The sequence below is a fragment of the Sorex fumeus genome, unplaced genomic scaffold (genome assembly GCF_029834395.1).
Source record: "Sorex fumeus unplaced genomic scaffold, SorFum_2.1 ptg000086l, whole genome shotgun sequence".
Taxonomy (NCBI): domain Eukaryota; kingdom Metazoa; phylum Chordata; class Mammalia; order Eulipotyphla; family Soricidae; genus Sorex; species Sorex fumeus.
The window spans coordinates 34,131,822-34,145,883 of NW_026606143.1; the positions used below are offsets into that span (position 1 = coordinate 34,131,822).

General features: G+C 50.0%; 1 protein-coding gene across 2 annotated transcripts in view; it reads left to right on the forward strand.

The window, feature by feature from the left end:
- Positions 1 to 12,837, forward strand: part of RAI2 (retinoic acid induced 2) — a 62,287-nt gene extending 49,450 nt beyond the window's left edge. For both annotated transcript variants that reach the window (XM_056131149.1, XM_056131150.1), the window contains exon 2: positions 10,829 to 12,837. In XM_056131149.1, coding sequence (XP_055987124.1) covers positions 10,837 to 12,459 — 1,623 coding nt within the window. In that variant the 5' untranslated portion in view covers positions 10,829 to 10,836 and the 3' untranslated portion in view covers positions 12,460 to 12,837. The remainder of the gene's footprint in view (positions 1 to 10,828) is intronic.
- The last annotated feature ends 1,225 nt before the right edge of the window (positions 12,838 to 14,062 follow it).

Consider the following 14,062-nt stretch of genomic DNA (forward strand, 5'->3'; position numbering starts at 1 on the left):
TTGAGGTTCTGCTCTCAGTGTTGGGGGACAATAGGAGGCCTTATTTTGCACAAGTGTGTGTGTGTGTGAGAGAGAGAGAGAGAGAGAGAGAGAGAAAGCTTGCAAATAGTGCATTGCAGATTTCTTCCCCCAAAGAATATAGTAAAGCATACCTATAATCTTCATTGTCAACTAGCCAGATTTTTGCATAGCAGTTTTCCCCCTTTCTGCCACCCCAAGTTTGCATTGTTTATGCTATTGCAACCATGATACTTGTTTTAAGATAAACAGTGAATTTATAGGGACTTCAAAGGACTCTCCAAGTCTGATTCTGAAGAAAGCATTGTTCTGCTCTTGAGAGAGCTCGCCTCCAGGCACAGAGATGCTTCTGACAAAACAGAATTCCGGAAAGAAGGCAGAGAGACAGCACTGTCAGCCTCTTCCTGCATTGCCTGTAGACTTTGTGGGTCAAGGTTATTGTTATTCTCTTTTTAAAGTAGTGTGTAGCTGATGACGTGAAGTGGCATTTGTTTATCTATTGCTTTTTTGTCCTGGAGTAGGAACTTGAGATCACCAGAAGAGAAACTCCCTTTGTGACTCATCCTAGGAACAGCTTGTGTTCCAGCCAGCAAAAATATGATTTTTCTTGAGAAAATATGAATTTTCTCGAGGGCCCCATTTATATTTTAGTGAGGGGTATATGCGCCAAATTGACCATCTCTGGACCATTTTGCCTTTGGAAAGAAATCTGTCTCTGGTCTCCTTATGTGCCTGGCACTCTCATGAGCTGATTCCTCTGGGTTTGATGATTTGTTATCTTGAGCTCAAACTTTTTGTTATGTTTTCTTGCTTGGGGGCCACAGCCAGTGGTGCTCAGGGCTTACTCCTGGCGGGCTTGGAAGACCATATGGGATGTTGGGGATCGAACCCCAGTAGGCTTCATAAAAGAAAAGCTTTGTGCCCTGCCTGCTGTAACTATCGCTCCAGCCCCATTGATGAGTGTTATCCTACAGAATGTCTTCTCAGGGGTCACAGAAAGTATCACCCATTGGGTGTTCACCGTGAATTTGGCATTTGGGTCTTCACATAATAAACTCTGGAACTGTCCAAAGCATAGCTGGTGTAGCAGATGTGTCTGATATCCTGCCCTATGTCCCCTCTCACTGGCCTCTATATACCCAAAGTCGCTTAATGCAACTATCTGTAAGTCTTCTGAAGATGGTTTGGCTTGTTTGTATATGGTTTGGTTTGGTCTGGTTTTGGTCTCAGGAGCACATTATCCCCATAATTCGGGCTAACTGGATGTGCCAGGGAATTAATTCATCATCCACAAGTGACCCTTTTATAGGCAGGAGGTTGGTAAATAATCACCCCAACTCTGAGTCTTCTCCACTACCTCGCAGTATCTCACAGTGGAAAGAGCTCCAATTGCCCACAGTGATAACGTGTTCCTTGACAAACTGGCTGCCTTACCTCCCTGTCCTTCACTCCTTTATTGGAATTTTCTGGAATTTTCTCCTAAATACACTACTTTCTTTAGAATCAGTTTGTTTGGAGGAGAACTCATACTAAGTTAATGGGCTCACCAAAACCACCCCCCTACACACATATATATTATTATTACATTTCCTCTGTGCCTATAGCACTGCATTGCATGTGGTACATGAGACTGTGGTCCTTTGAGGGCCCTCACTTTTTCCTGGAAACCTGGAAGGAGAGAAAACAAACTTTCTGGAGGAAGTTAGCTCAGTAATGAATGGGCTCTGCACCATGAAAGAAAGCTAACCCCAGACACTACAAAAAAGTCTCTGGATCCAGGAGGCATATACTCATAAGGTTCCTGCTTGGTGAACAATAAGTGTTTGTTGATTGAATCTATAAATGAATGAATTATTGACTTCCTCTCTTAACTCTGAGTGCTTAAATGTTGAGGTCATGTCCCACTCCCTTATTTGAATCTCAAATGCCTTTTAAGAGAGCCAATAGACTTGATCATAGTTGTAGGCTCTTATCTCTATAGAGAGATTTAAAGACAGGAAGGTCCCTCCCCATGACTCGTATCTCATATTCTTCAATTAGACTTTCATTTATTTGCTCCATAGCTTTATCACAGACAGAGTTACGTTTATTATACCAATAAAAAAGACATAATTCTCGAGCCCATCAGTCATAGACAGCAGTTGGGATGAGTTTATCTGCCTCGTTGTAAAAAAACTTAATTTTGAAGGGGGAACCTTCCCTAAGGAAGGCCAAGGGCTATGCAAAAAGAATGATCAAGCTCCAAAAGAAGATAAATCTACAATTTTTTCCTAGGAGTAACAACACAATCCAGTCACAAGTTAATGTGCTTAGTGGTTTTTAAAGCCTGGGAGTGAGTTTCCTTTAGATTTGGATTGCCATCCGTATTTGCCCTTAATACTGATGACAAACTCATTTTCCCAGAATGCTCAGTAGAATAAGAAGTTTCTACGACCTCTCCCTCCTCCACAGTGCAGCAACCAAGCTGTGGTAGGTCAACAGTGTCCCCTTGTGGCCAGTTGAATAACACGTTTAATGCCATTTCTCATAGCCTTCCTTGATTTCTAGTTCCATCACTTCTAGCTGATCACCTGCTTTCTCATTTACACTTATGAATACTCTTTTTTTTTTAAATCTTCTCCCCTCCTTTCTTCCAACTCTTAGTTATCTCAGAAAATTCCTTTTCTTTATTGAGCGTCCTTTTCTTACCCTCTCCCCTGCTCTTCCACCCTTTCTCAGCTCTTGCTAACAAGGAGAGGAGAGCTTCGTAGGGCCGATATCAAGAGCTGGAATTTGGTAGATTCTGAAATAAACTTATGCACCACAACCAATCAGTAGTAGCTTCAAAATCTCATGCGTCTATATTCAAGAATAAGAATATTCTGACCGCTTCTCCCTTCTCCCTCAGTCTTTTAGCCTGAATGAGAATTATATTTTTGCATTTATGGAATTCTTTCCCATTGCTCTCATTTTTAACTGTGCCCCAGTGTTGTTTTCTATTTGTATTCTAAGTGTTCAATCGCTATGCTGGGAGTTAAGTGAATTTTTCCAGAAACTTCAACCATCAGATTAGGTTTCCCAATTCCTAGCAGCTCCTTTGTAAATAACCCTTTAGGAAAAAAAAACAGGGATTTAACTTGGGCAATGAATATACAACCCCTCTGGGAGCAGTTGCAATGCTACTTAAGCTGCTCAGAGGACATATCAACAGTGAATTTGATAATAATGACACTGACGCCACTGAGAAGATGACCATGATGATGATGATGATGATGAAAACATTATGTCATCATAGTGATAACAGTTATGACAATGAGATTAATTATGAAGGCAATGAAAATGGGATTGGTGGGGCTGGAGTGATAGCACAGCGGGTAGGGCATTTGCCTTGCATGCAGCCAATCCAAGTTCGATTCCAGCATCCCAGATGGTCCCAAACACCGCCAGGAGTAATACCTGAGTGCGTGAACCGGGAGTAACCCATATGCATCGCCGGGTGTGACCCAAAAAGCAAAAAAAAAAAAGGGGGCATTTGTGACAATGGTGATAATTGCCATTTGTTCTTCCATGTGTCATATATGGTACTCCCCTAGATTTTTTCTTTTCATTGTTACAACACCCTTCATCTGTATTTTAATCTTCATTTTGCACCAAGGGAAACTGAGGATTAATATTACCTGCCCAGAGTCACACGCAACTAGTGAAGGTAGGCAGAGCTACATATGAACCTAGAAGACCTTAGTTCAAAGCCTCTATTTCTTATCAATACTCCTTGGGATCAGGAGCGATAGCACAGCGGGTAGGGCGTTCGCCTTACAAGCGGCCAACATGGCCGACCCGAGTTCGATTCCTCCGCCCCTCTCGGAGAGCCCGGCAAGCTACCGAGAGTATTCGATATGCCAGACACAGTAACAACAAAGTCTCCAATGGAGACGTTACTGGGCCCGCTCGAGCAAATCGACGATCAACGGGAGGGCCTTTACCTTACCTTACCTTACTCCTTGGGATCCTGTGCCCCAAATGAGCTGACGCTGCTTGCACAGAGACAGGGGGAAAGTGTGAAATGGTCTTAAGAGTTTCATCTTTCAGGCTGAGTTTCAGTGTCTTCATTCTCATGCTTCAAAATTCCACTCAACAACATGCGTTATGAAATTGTGTCTTCCTGTCCTTAATTCATATGCTACCTATAGAAATGGTAGAGTTATACTCTATAGCACTGTCCTCCCATTGTTCATCGATTTGCTTGAGCGTGCCCAGTAACGTCTCCATTGTGAGACTTGTTACTGTGTTTGGCATATCAAATACGTCACGGGGAGCTTGCCAGGCTTTGCCGTGTGGGCGAGGTACTCTCGGTAGCTTGCCGGGCTCTCGGAGAGGAGCGGAGGGATCAAACCCGGGTCGGCCGCATGCAAGGCAAATGCCCTACCGCTGTGCTATCGCTCCAGCCCGAGTTATACTTTATTATGTATAAAATAGAGCATATTTGGCATATAGTAAAACAGCGTATATAATAAGTGTGCTATAATAGAAAACTGGGGCCAGGCAGGAAAAGTTAGTAAAATGAACATAAAGCTAAGTTTTATGACCCCTGAGGATGACCTTACCCCACTTCCCAGGATTACCTTGGAGAATGCAGGATAGATGCCAGCCATGCCCTCCGGAGCCCCTACTTCCGGATTTGTGCACCTCTTCATTACAGCCCATGAAAACTGATGTTGGCACTGTGTCCCTTCTGACACAGTCCCCGCAGCACTGTGCTGCTTCACAAAGTGAGACTCAGTGGTGAACCACGCGGCCACCACTGTTTTAATACATTAAGTCACACCTCAGTGACCTCATTTCTGAAGCAGATCTGGGTAGCCAAACTCCTTCTGGGGGTCCTTGTTGCTCTCTGGATATAAAAGGGGACCTGCCATAGCTCCAGAAACTATGTCACATATTCTCTGCATTTTCACCAACCCGGGAATATTTTGTGAGGTAATTACATTCACAGCTTCAGCAGAAAGGCATAGGGCTGATAGTTAAAGTTCAGAAAGCTTAATCACTGGGGCAAGAAATGTACAATTCTTTATTACCTCCCCCATGGGAGAGCAAAACCATTTATGACCCAGTTGGAATTACTCCTTAGTTAGTGCTCATCGGGTCCTGAAAATGGCACCTGTTGGGGCCTAAATCCCTGGCCAGGAGTTAGACCCCAGATTGGCTGCTTCACAAAGAGTTCCTGGCCAAAAATAAATAGCACAAATGATCTGCACTTGAAATTTCTTTTTCTGTGCATCTCAGAGAAACACGGGAACCCAAGACAAATGCATTCACATGTGACCCACGGCTGGATCTTCAGCAATCCACAGGAGGAGCTCGTGTCTCCAGAGAGTGCCCCCCTGACTGGCAAAGCGGGGTGCTGCTGTTGTTCTCTCCCTTGGGCCCGGCCCCCTGCTTTTTCCACAGTGAGAATGTGATGACCGTGGTCAGAGCTGGTCTGGGCTGCGTCGGAATCAGGAAGAGGAACAGACGGCGGCTTTAACACCCCCTCCAACCTTGAGACACCATGATCTAATAAATGGGGGTGTAGGGGCCACCCTGGGTTCCATTTTGCAAGCCTTCATTCTGAAACCCTCTGAGTGCCTGCCACCCACCAGGTCTTGACCTAAGGGCCTCAGAGAGCCCCTTCATCCTGGACCACAGCAGGATAAATCGGGGCCAGTGGGAGCTTAGGAAGGGTGGGGGGAGGTCTCAGAGAAGGTGCCCCGAGTTCTAACTGATGGGCAGCTGCCAGCTGGGTGGTGGCCGACTTAGATCTGGGTTCCAGGCAACACTTCTATGCACCCCAGTCTTCTGAGCCTGTAACGTCCCAAGCCTGCTCCCTACCTCCCCATCTGCTCTGGGCCCTGAAACTTTTCAGTCTATACTAAAGGTGGAGGGGGGCACATGGATCACATGTGGGTGAATCCCCTCAACCCCAGCATAGCCACTGACTCCAAGTTGTCCATTGATGCCCCAACCCACGATCCACATTGCCCACTGCCCACCAGATCATGTCCTGGCTGCTCTATGGCTGGGAGACCATGTTTAAACCCGTTTACAGGGGCTGGGGCGATAGCAGATAGCATAGCAGCTAGGGCGTTTGCGTTACATGCAGCCGACCTGGGTTTGATTCCCAGCAGAGCCAGGAGTAAGCCCTGTGCATCACCGGGTGTGACCCAAAAAGCAAAAAAACAAAAAACAAACAAAGCAGCAACAACAAAACAGTTTACAAACAATGTTTGGAAAAGTTCAAGCCATACATTCCCTGGCACCCCTGAGGAACTATATGCCTCCTCCGCAGGAGCACCAGTCCCGTGACATCCGGTGATTGGATAAGGTGGGCAATCCAGGCTAATCAGCGGGAGGCCTGGCTTCTGCCTTCTCCCCAGCCACCAGCCGTGCCCTTTGAACCCTCATTGCAGGCGTTGCTTATTCTCGAAACCCACCCAGGTGTCTGGTACTGGCTCCCCCAGCAGCCATGCCTCTGGTCCCAGACCCCCAGCTGCTAATGCAAGCTTGGGTGTCTGCCAGCAGCACCCGAAGAGCAGCCCAGGGAGAGGAAGGAGGAGGAGAAGAGAGAACAAGGGGCAAGCTTTTGCAGAAGACCTCAAGGCTCCTGATTCCTTTGCTTGGTGGGGAGCAGGGATGGAAGTCTTGGGCCGGGGTGGGGGTAGGGCGGTGGAGAGGAAGCAGGCGTCAGCTCAACGGGCCACTGGCAGTCCAGGGAAGGGGCTGGGGACACTCACCCTGCCCGTTTGGACTGCGTGGAAGTGACCTTTGGGGTCTTGATTTCTAAGTGACTGCACTGCGATCTGTCCTGTACCCCATTGTTGCGTGGGCCCTATTCGTAGTATGACCCCTGGCAGTCCTGAGGCAGAGAGGCCCTCCAACCCCACGGTCGGAGTGGATGACTGGAAGACAGCAGAGAGAGCTGTGGAGGCCTCCTAGACCCCCGCAAGCAAGCCAGAGCCTGGAGTGCTGCAAGCCCCAAAGCATCAGCTCGGGTACCCTTGGCGTTTTCCTGCCCAGATGGATGGAATGAGGAGGGTCCTAGAGGAGAAAAATACAGGAGTCCAGAGTTCAGTGGCTGTCAGGAAACTGTATGCTTCGGGGCTCTGCACACACCTACTGGTATGATCACTGGGGGCCAGTCTTCCCCCAAACCAAAACGCACGGAGGGGTGTGGCCGCCACCCCTTCCACTCTGGAAACACAGCCTGGGATTGACACTGAATTCTTGTTGGGAGCCTAAATGTGCACCTAGGTAGTACTGGTCTATAACACTGGATGTGCATGGACTTGTAAGCCCACATCTCTATAGGGCACATCATAGTGGCCATCTGAGGGCTACTTTCCACCGTGCACCACACAACGGACCCTTCTCCACCATCCCACTTCCTCCCTCTTCCCACTGACATGCCTAGTTTCTTCTTAAAGCTAAGCGTTTGTTTCTGTTTCATTTGTTCTCTTTACCACCGAAGAGTGAACTCGCCGGGGGCTTGTCTTCCTTGGATCCATTTCACTTCACACCATCTCCTGCAGGTCCATCCATGGTGTTGCAGTGGCAGGAGTTCATCTTCATTAGAGCTAACTACTAGTCCTCTGTCACGCCCTCTTTCTCCACTCCATCTTTGACAGGTACTGGGAAGGGCTGTCGCCCACTCTTGACTATTGTCAATAGCGCCACGGTGAACCTGGGCTTGCATGTGTAATTCTCGGAATAAAGAACTGCAGTGATGGTTCCGAGTGTGACCACGGTGCCCTATGCTGGCTCTAGGAATCTCCACATGGGTTTCCATTCCCCGACAGTGCACCAGGGCTCTCGTCTGTGCATCCTCTTCCACGGCTGCGGCTTCTTGTCTTTTAGATGCTAGCCATTCCCACGAGTGTCAGATAATACTTCCTTGTGGTTTTCAGTTGCATTTCGCTTATGATTGGTGCTGATGAACGTTTTACCGTGTGCCTGGCGGCCATCTGTGTGTCTTCTCAGTGAACTATGTATTCAGATGCTCTGTCCATTTATTAGTCATGGTCCAGAATTCTAATTTCAGTCTCACTGGCCCCGTAAGCCAGTGACTCAGTCTTTCTGCGGGATCATTTTTCCTGACAAGAAAATGGGCACCACAAAAAGACCCTCTCATAGGCTTGTTCGGAGAATTCAGTGAGGTTATGCTTGGAAAGTTCTCCACCCTCTCAGCAGAGACTCTGACTCTGTCCAGTGAGTTCTAGTTCTTTCCCTCTGGGGAGGGCACTGTGTCTTGGCACGACCCCATCCTTATACTTTGAACAGGATGGTTCTGGACAGGAAGATGGTGCTAAGAGCTGATGCCTGAGCTGCATGGCTGGGGAAAACAGGAGAAAAAACAGGAAGAAGTCAGCCTTTCTCCCTTTCCCGGCTGGAGATGAGCTTGCAGGAGGCAATAGCGGGGTGCAGAGCCTCCAGGGGGGACCCACGGATGTTGTCTGTTAGGGGAGAGCAACCTCACAGCTGGAAAATTCCAGAGGTGGCCCTGAACATGTCTTGACTTCATTCTGCGAGTTGCTTTCCGGGTCATCAGGCAATACCTCTGGTGTCTTCTCTACCTGCTGTTGCCCTGGTCCTCACCCTCCCTGTTCCAGTTTCCTCTCAGCCCTTTCTTGCCCCTTCCCAGGGTTCTGGGCTCTGGGAGGGACGGAACAGACCCACCTGCACGATGCCTTTGGTGCCCAGGGGCTTCACAGGGTTGGGGGCAAAATGGCTGACAAAACTTGGCCCCGCAGATACTGCTGTGTCTCCGGGCATCACCCTGGCATCTCCTCAGGCTGGCAAGTCTCTGTCCAACCAAAAACACGTGTCCCCAGTAAACTGCAGTGAAAGCACGATTTGGGAATCCAGCAACCTCAGGCCTTTCCACGCACACAGGAGCGAGCCCCTCATGAGCACTCGGCAAAGGAAGTGGCTGAGGATAGGAGTGAAGGCAGTTTGGGGTTTGGTCCAGGTAGGTGGTATGCCTCTCTTGGTGGGGTTTTGGGAAGCCAGGTCCTTCAGCTGACAGAAGCTCTTGATCTCTGAGAATTAGGTTACCTCCCTCTTCTGTCCCCGTTGGCTATTATTGACCAGCAGGCTGGATCATTTTGAGGGTCTAGGGGGGCCTGCTTGGAGCTTTCCCTGGAAGGAACCCCTCCTCCTGATTCAGAGAAAGATCTTCTTCCATGCATCTGACACATTTCAATTGCCTAGAAGTATTGCAGAGTTGTTCATTCATTTAAGCCGCCTGTCTGGCACAGGGCCCTATTTGTTTATTCCGAATCCCAGGACGGTGCTGAGCTGCTCCTCTTCCTTTCCTTTACTGGGAGGTTGTATTGGTAATGAGGAAGGGAAGGGAGGAGGGTGGACCCCCATGTAGACACACAGCTCAGGCAGGTGAGTGGGAGAATTGGAGTTGCCTGGTGAGTCTGAGGATTATTGCATCCTCATTGAGCCCCACTAGACTCTGGGGCTGCAAAGATCCCCGAGTTAGACATGGTGCCTGCCTTCTCCATGGTAACAAGGCTAAATATGGACGCGTTTCCATGGAGAACCATAGAGCAGATGTAACTCCCCTTCCTCCAGGAAGCACTGTGCTGGGTGCCTTGGACCCGATGGCACAGACATCAGGAATGCCAGTCTGGGCTTGGGGCTTTGCTGATTTCCAACATGCTCCAACCCCAAGGCCATGCACATCCCTTCCTCTTGTTAACCCATGAGAGAGGCTGGGGTCAGACAGATGAGCTGACTGTGGATGGAGTGGGCAATGCTCGACCTCATGAGCATCCATGCAGGGATCCCATTTGCCTGACTCCACTGAGTGGCTTTTCCTATGACTGGGAGCAAAAGGTGGTCGTTGGTGGGAAGGATACTGGGGTGCATGCACCGTTGTCATACCTAGCAAGCCCCATGGTAAATAATTATGGCCACAGTGAGTTTTTTTTAATGTGTTGCATAATTGGGGTGGCCCCGTTCCGTTTTCATGCAGTATTCTAATGTGACCAGTTTTTATTATTGTGGTGGTGGTGGTTTTGTTGTTGGCTTGAGGGGGGCTGCAAATGGTGGTGCTTGGGGGCTAGTTCCAGCTCAGTGCTCAGCAGACCATGTGACTCCTGGGATGAAATCCAGGCCTCCTGCATGCAAGGCATGTGCCCCAGCCCTTTGAGCTATCTCTCGGACCCTTAGCTGCTTGTTTGATTTCAAACAAGTCCAATTTCCACATAGCTTAACTTTTCGATATAGCGATATGGAATGAAAGTTAGTTTGTTGAAGACTATAGTAGAAGAGAACTGGGCTTTAAAATATGCTGCTTAAAACCACAACACCCAAAAGGAGAGAGAGAACAAGAGGGAATGCCCTGCCACAGAGGCAGGGTGGGATGATGGGGATGGGGGGGTAGGAGGGATACTGGGACCCGTGGTGCTGGAAAATGGGCACAGGTGAAGGGATGGGTACTTGATCATTGTATAACTGAAACCCAAGCACAAAAATTTGTAAGTCTACAACTGTACCTCATGATGTTTCACTAATCAAAATTAAATATATATATATATGCTGCTTAAGTAACTTGGCTGCTTAGTCATGAAATTGACTGTAAGTAGCGTCTGTTATGTGGGGCCTGTCCATGCACAACACTTGGGTGTGTTGATCTGTATTAGGGAAGATCTAGGATGTGTGTGTGTGTAGGGAAATAGGTGTGTGCCCCAGTTGACACGGATGTGGAAACTTCAGCAAGGGCTGGTCAGGCCAGTAGGAAGAGGCTCTTAAGGAAGCTCAATGGTGTGTGTGTTGTGTGTTGCAGGCTGAGCAATGGACGATCTGCAGGCGCAGAACCTCTCCATGGACATGAACGATTCCTCTCCGGCCCTGGCCAATAACAGATTGGAGAATGGCATGGCCCAGCTCATCACCACGGAGGCCTGGAACATCAACTCCACCGACCTGGTGAAGAAGGCCCTGGTGACCGTGCCAGCGCCGTCCATCCTGAACCCCCCAGCCGAGTCCCAGAGTGGCATGGCTCTGAAGGTGGCAGCCACCGTGCTGCAGCCCCTGTGTCTTGGGGAGAGCCCGGTGGTGATGCCCATCCACATGCAGGTGGAGGGCGGCTCCGCGCCGGAGCTCAATCCCAACGGCAACACCACCTACGTGATGACGGCCCAGGGGCCCGTGCAGTTGCCCGTGGTGCTGGAGCAACACGTGTTCCAGCACCTCAACTCCCCGCTGGTGCTGCCGCAGGAGGCCCCTTGCTCGTCCAACACCATCCACAACAACCTGTTCCAGGGCACGGAGGACCCCGACGCCCAGCCCCAGCTCCTGGACCTGAGGCTCCCCAGCCAGCCCCAGGACCCCCCCTTGCCGTTTGAAGCCGTGCTCCAGAATCTGTTTCCGTCGCAGGGGGCGCTTGGCCCCCCACCCTGCCAGCCTCCTCCTGGCTATGCGCCTGCACCGCCCCAAACCTTTAACTCCCCCTTGTCACCTCTGGTCCCGCCAGCCACCCTTCTGGTCCCCTACCCCGTGATCGTCCCTTTGCCGGTGCCCGTCCCCATCCCCATCCCCATCCCAGTGCCTCAGAGTTCCGGCTACAGCAAACCCCCTTCCTTCGGCCTGCACCCCTTTAAAGGCACCCAGACGCCCCTGGAGAAGGAAGAACTCAAGCCCTTCGACATCCTCCAGCCCAGGGAGTACTTCCAGCTGAGCCGCCACACAGTCATCAAGATGGGGAGTGAGAACGAGGCCCTGGATCTGTCCATGAAGTCGGTGCCCTGGCCGAAGGCGGGCGAGGCGGGCCCCCCGACGGGCGGCGTGGAGGAGGCGGCCCTAGATCTGTCGGTGGCGGCGCAGCGGAAGGTCGAGCGCCCCCTGGAGGTGCCGTATGAGAGCGGCCCGGTGCCCCTGGACGCGGCGGTTCCCGCCCTGAGGGAGAAACCGCCCGGCGGCATGGACGCGCCCTTCGCGGCGGGCACGGCCCGGGCAGCCCCGGGCCCGATCGAGAACCAGCTGGGCTGCAGCGACACCCCCGAGCAGCACAACCAGCCGCCCCAGCCCAGCGGCGGCGGTGGCGGCGGCGGCGGCGGCGGCGGCAGCGCGGGCGGTGGCGGCGAGGTCAAGCCGGAAGGCTGCCTGGAGGCGGCGGGGGAGTCCCAGGCCGCCAAGGTGATCGTGTCGGTGGAAGACGCCGTGCCCACCATCTTCTGCGGCAAGATCAAAGGCCTCTCGGGGGTGTCCACCAAAAACTTCTCCTTCAAAAGAGAAGACTCCGTGCTGCAGGGCTACGACATCAACAGCCAAGGAGAAGAGGCCCTGGGCGGCGCCGAACCCTTCCGGAAACCCATCAAGAACCGCTGCATTAAGTTAAAGAAAGTGAACTCCCAGGAAATCCACATGCTCCCCATCAAAAAGCAACGGCTGGCCACCTTCTTCCCGAGAAAGTAAAGAATGGCATTTGGAAGTTTTTATGATTAGGATCTGGGGGAAAGGTGCATTGGTTTTATAAAAGGCATTTAAAAGGCGAAATATCTTTGTTAATTATTGGGGGGGAGGGGAAGTAGTTGGGAAGCTGGAAGGCAAATTGGCTGTAGAGGCCCTGTAAGCTAGTGTCGTTTTCTTTTTTAATTTTTGACTTTTCACAAAGGAGTAAATAAGAGCAACCTATTTTTCAAGCAGATTGCACATTTTTTGCAGCTTTAATGGAATATTGGGTGAATCAGAGGGGGTAAAAAAGCTATTTTCATTGCCACAAAGTGCTTTGATGATGTAATACCTAATAAAGGGTAGGATGAATATTTCACAATAAATGTTTGTTTGCACTAATTGGTTGCAGTATTCTATCATTTATGAGATTTGCATTCTGGAACTGGCTTGGTTTAGCTAAAACTGTTGCTCAGAAAACAGAGTGCTCAGCCTTCATCTGTGTTTAGAGACCTAAGGTCTGGGGCCGGAGCGATAGTACAGCAGGTAGCGTGCTTGCCTTGCACATGACCTACCCCTGGTCCATCTCTGGCATCCCATAGGGTCTCTCCAGCCTGCCAGGAGTGATCCCTGAGCCCAGGGCCAGGACTTACCTAGCCCTAAGATCTGCCAGGTGTGAAACAGAAACAAAACAGCAACAACAAGAACAACAAAATAGAGACCGAAAATCTTTAGTTCTATTGCTCTAAGAAGATATATATTGGTCTCCTGTCATGGCGGGTGGAAGGGGTAGGAATTTGTAGAGCAAGTTCCTTAGAGGCTAAGGCCTCAGTTTTTAATTTATAAAAATGTGGCAAAGAGAGGGAGCAGTGAATCTCAAGGAACCCAGGCCCATCCATTTCCCAGTGACCTGATGTGTAGATGCCTGAGCGTGAGTTTTTTTTTTCTTTTTAATTTTTATTAGTGAAACACCATGAGGTACAGTTGTGGACTTGCAAATTTTTGTGCTTGGGTTTGGTTTTAGTTATACAATGATCGAATACCCATCCCCCCACCAGTGCCCATTCTCCACCTCCAGTGCTCCCAGTATCCCTCCCAACCCCCATCCCCCCATCTCCCCCTGCCTTTGTGGCAGGGCATTCCCTTTTGTTCTCTCTCTCCTTTTGGGTGCTGTGGTTTGCAAAAGAGGCATTGGGTGGCAATCATGTTCGGTTTATAGTCTACTTTCAGCACGCATTTCCCATCCTGGGAGGATCTTCCCAACACCCTTTATTTGGTGCTGAGCCTGAGTTTTGCAGAAAAGAAGGTGAAAACATTTGCCCTCCTCTTTCCACTGCCAGAACAGAACAGGAAAGGACATGCGCCTTTTTTTTCCTTTTTGGGTCACACCTGGCAATGCTCAGGGGTTACTCCTGGCTCTGCACTCAGGAATTACTCCTGGCAATGCTCAGGGGACCATATGAGATGCTGGGAATCGAACCTGGGTTGGCTACGTGCAAGGCAAACGCCCTACCCGCTGTGCTATCGCTCCAGCCCCAGGACATGCTTTTCATGGGCAAGCAGAGTGCAGTTGTCCTGCCTGCAGTTCTCTCACATCAGAAACATTACTGATGGCTTAAGAGACAAG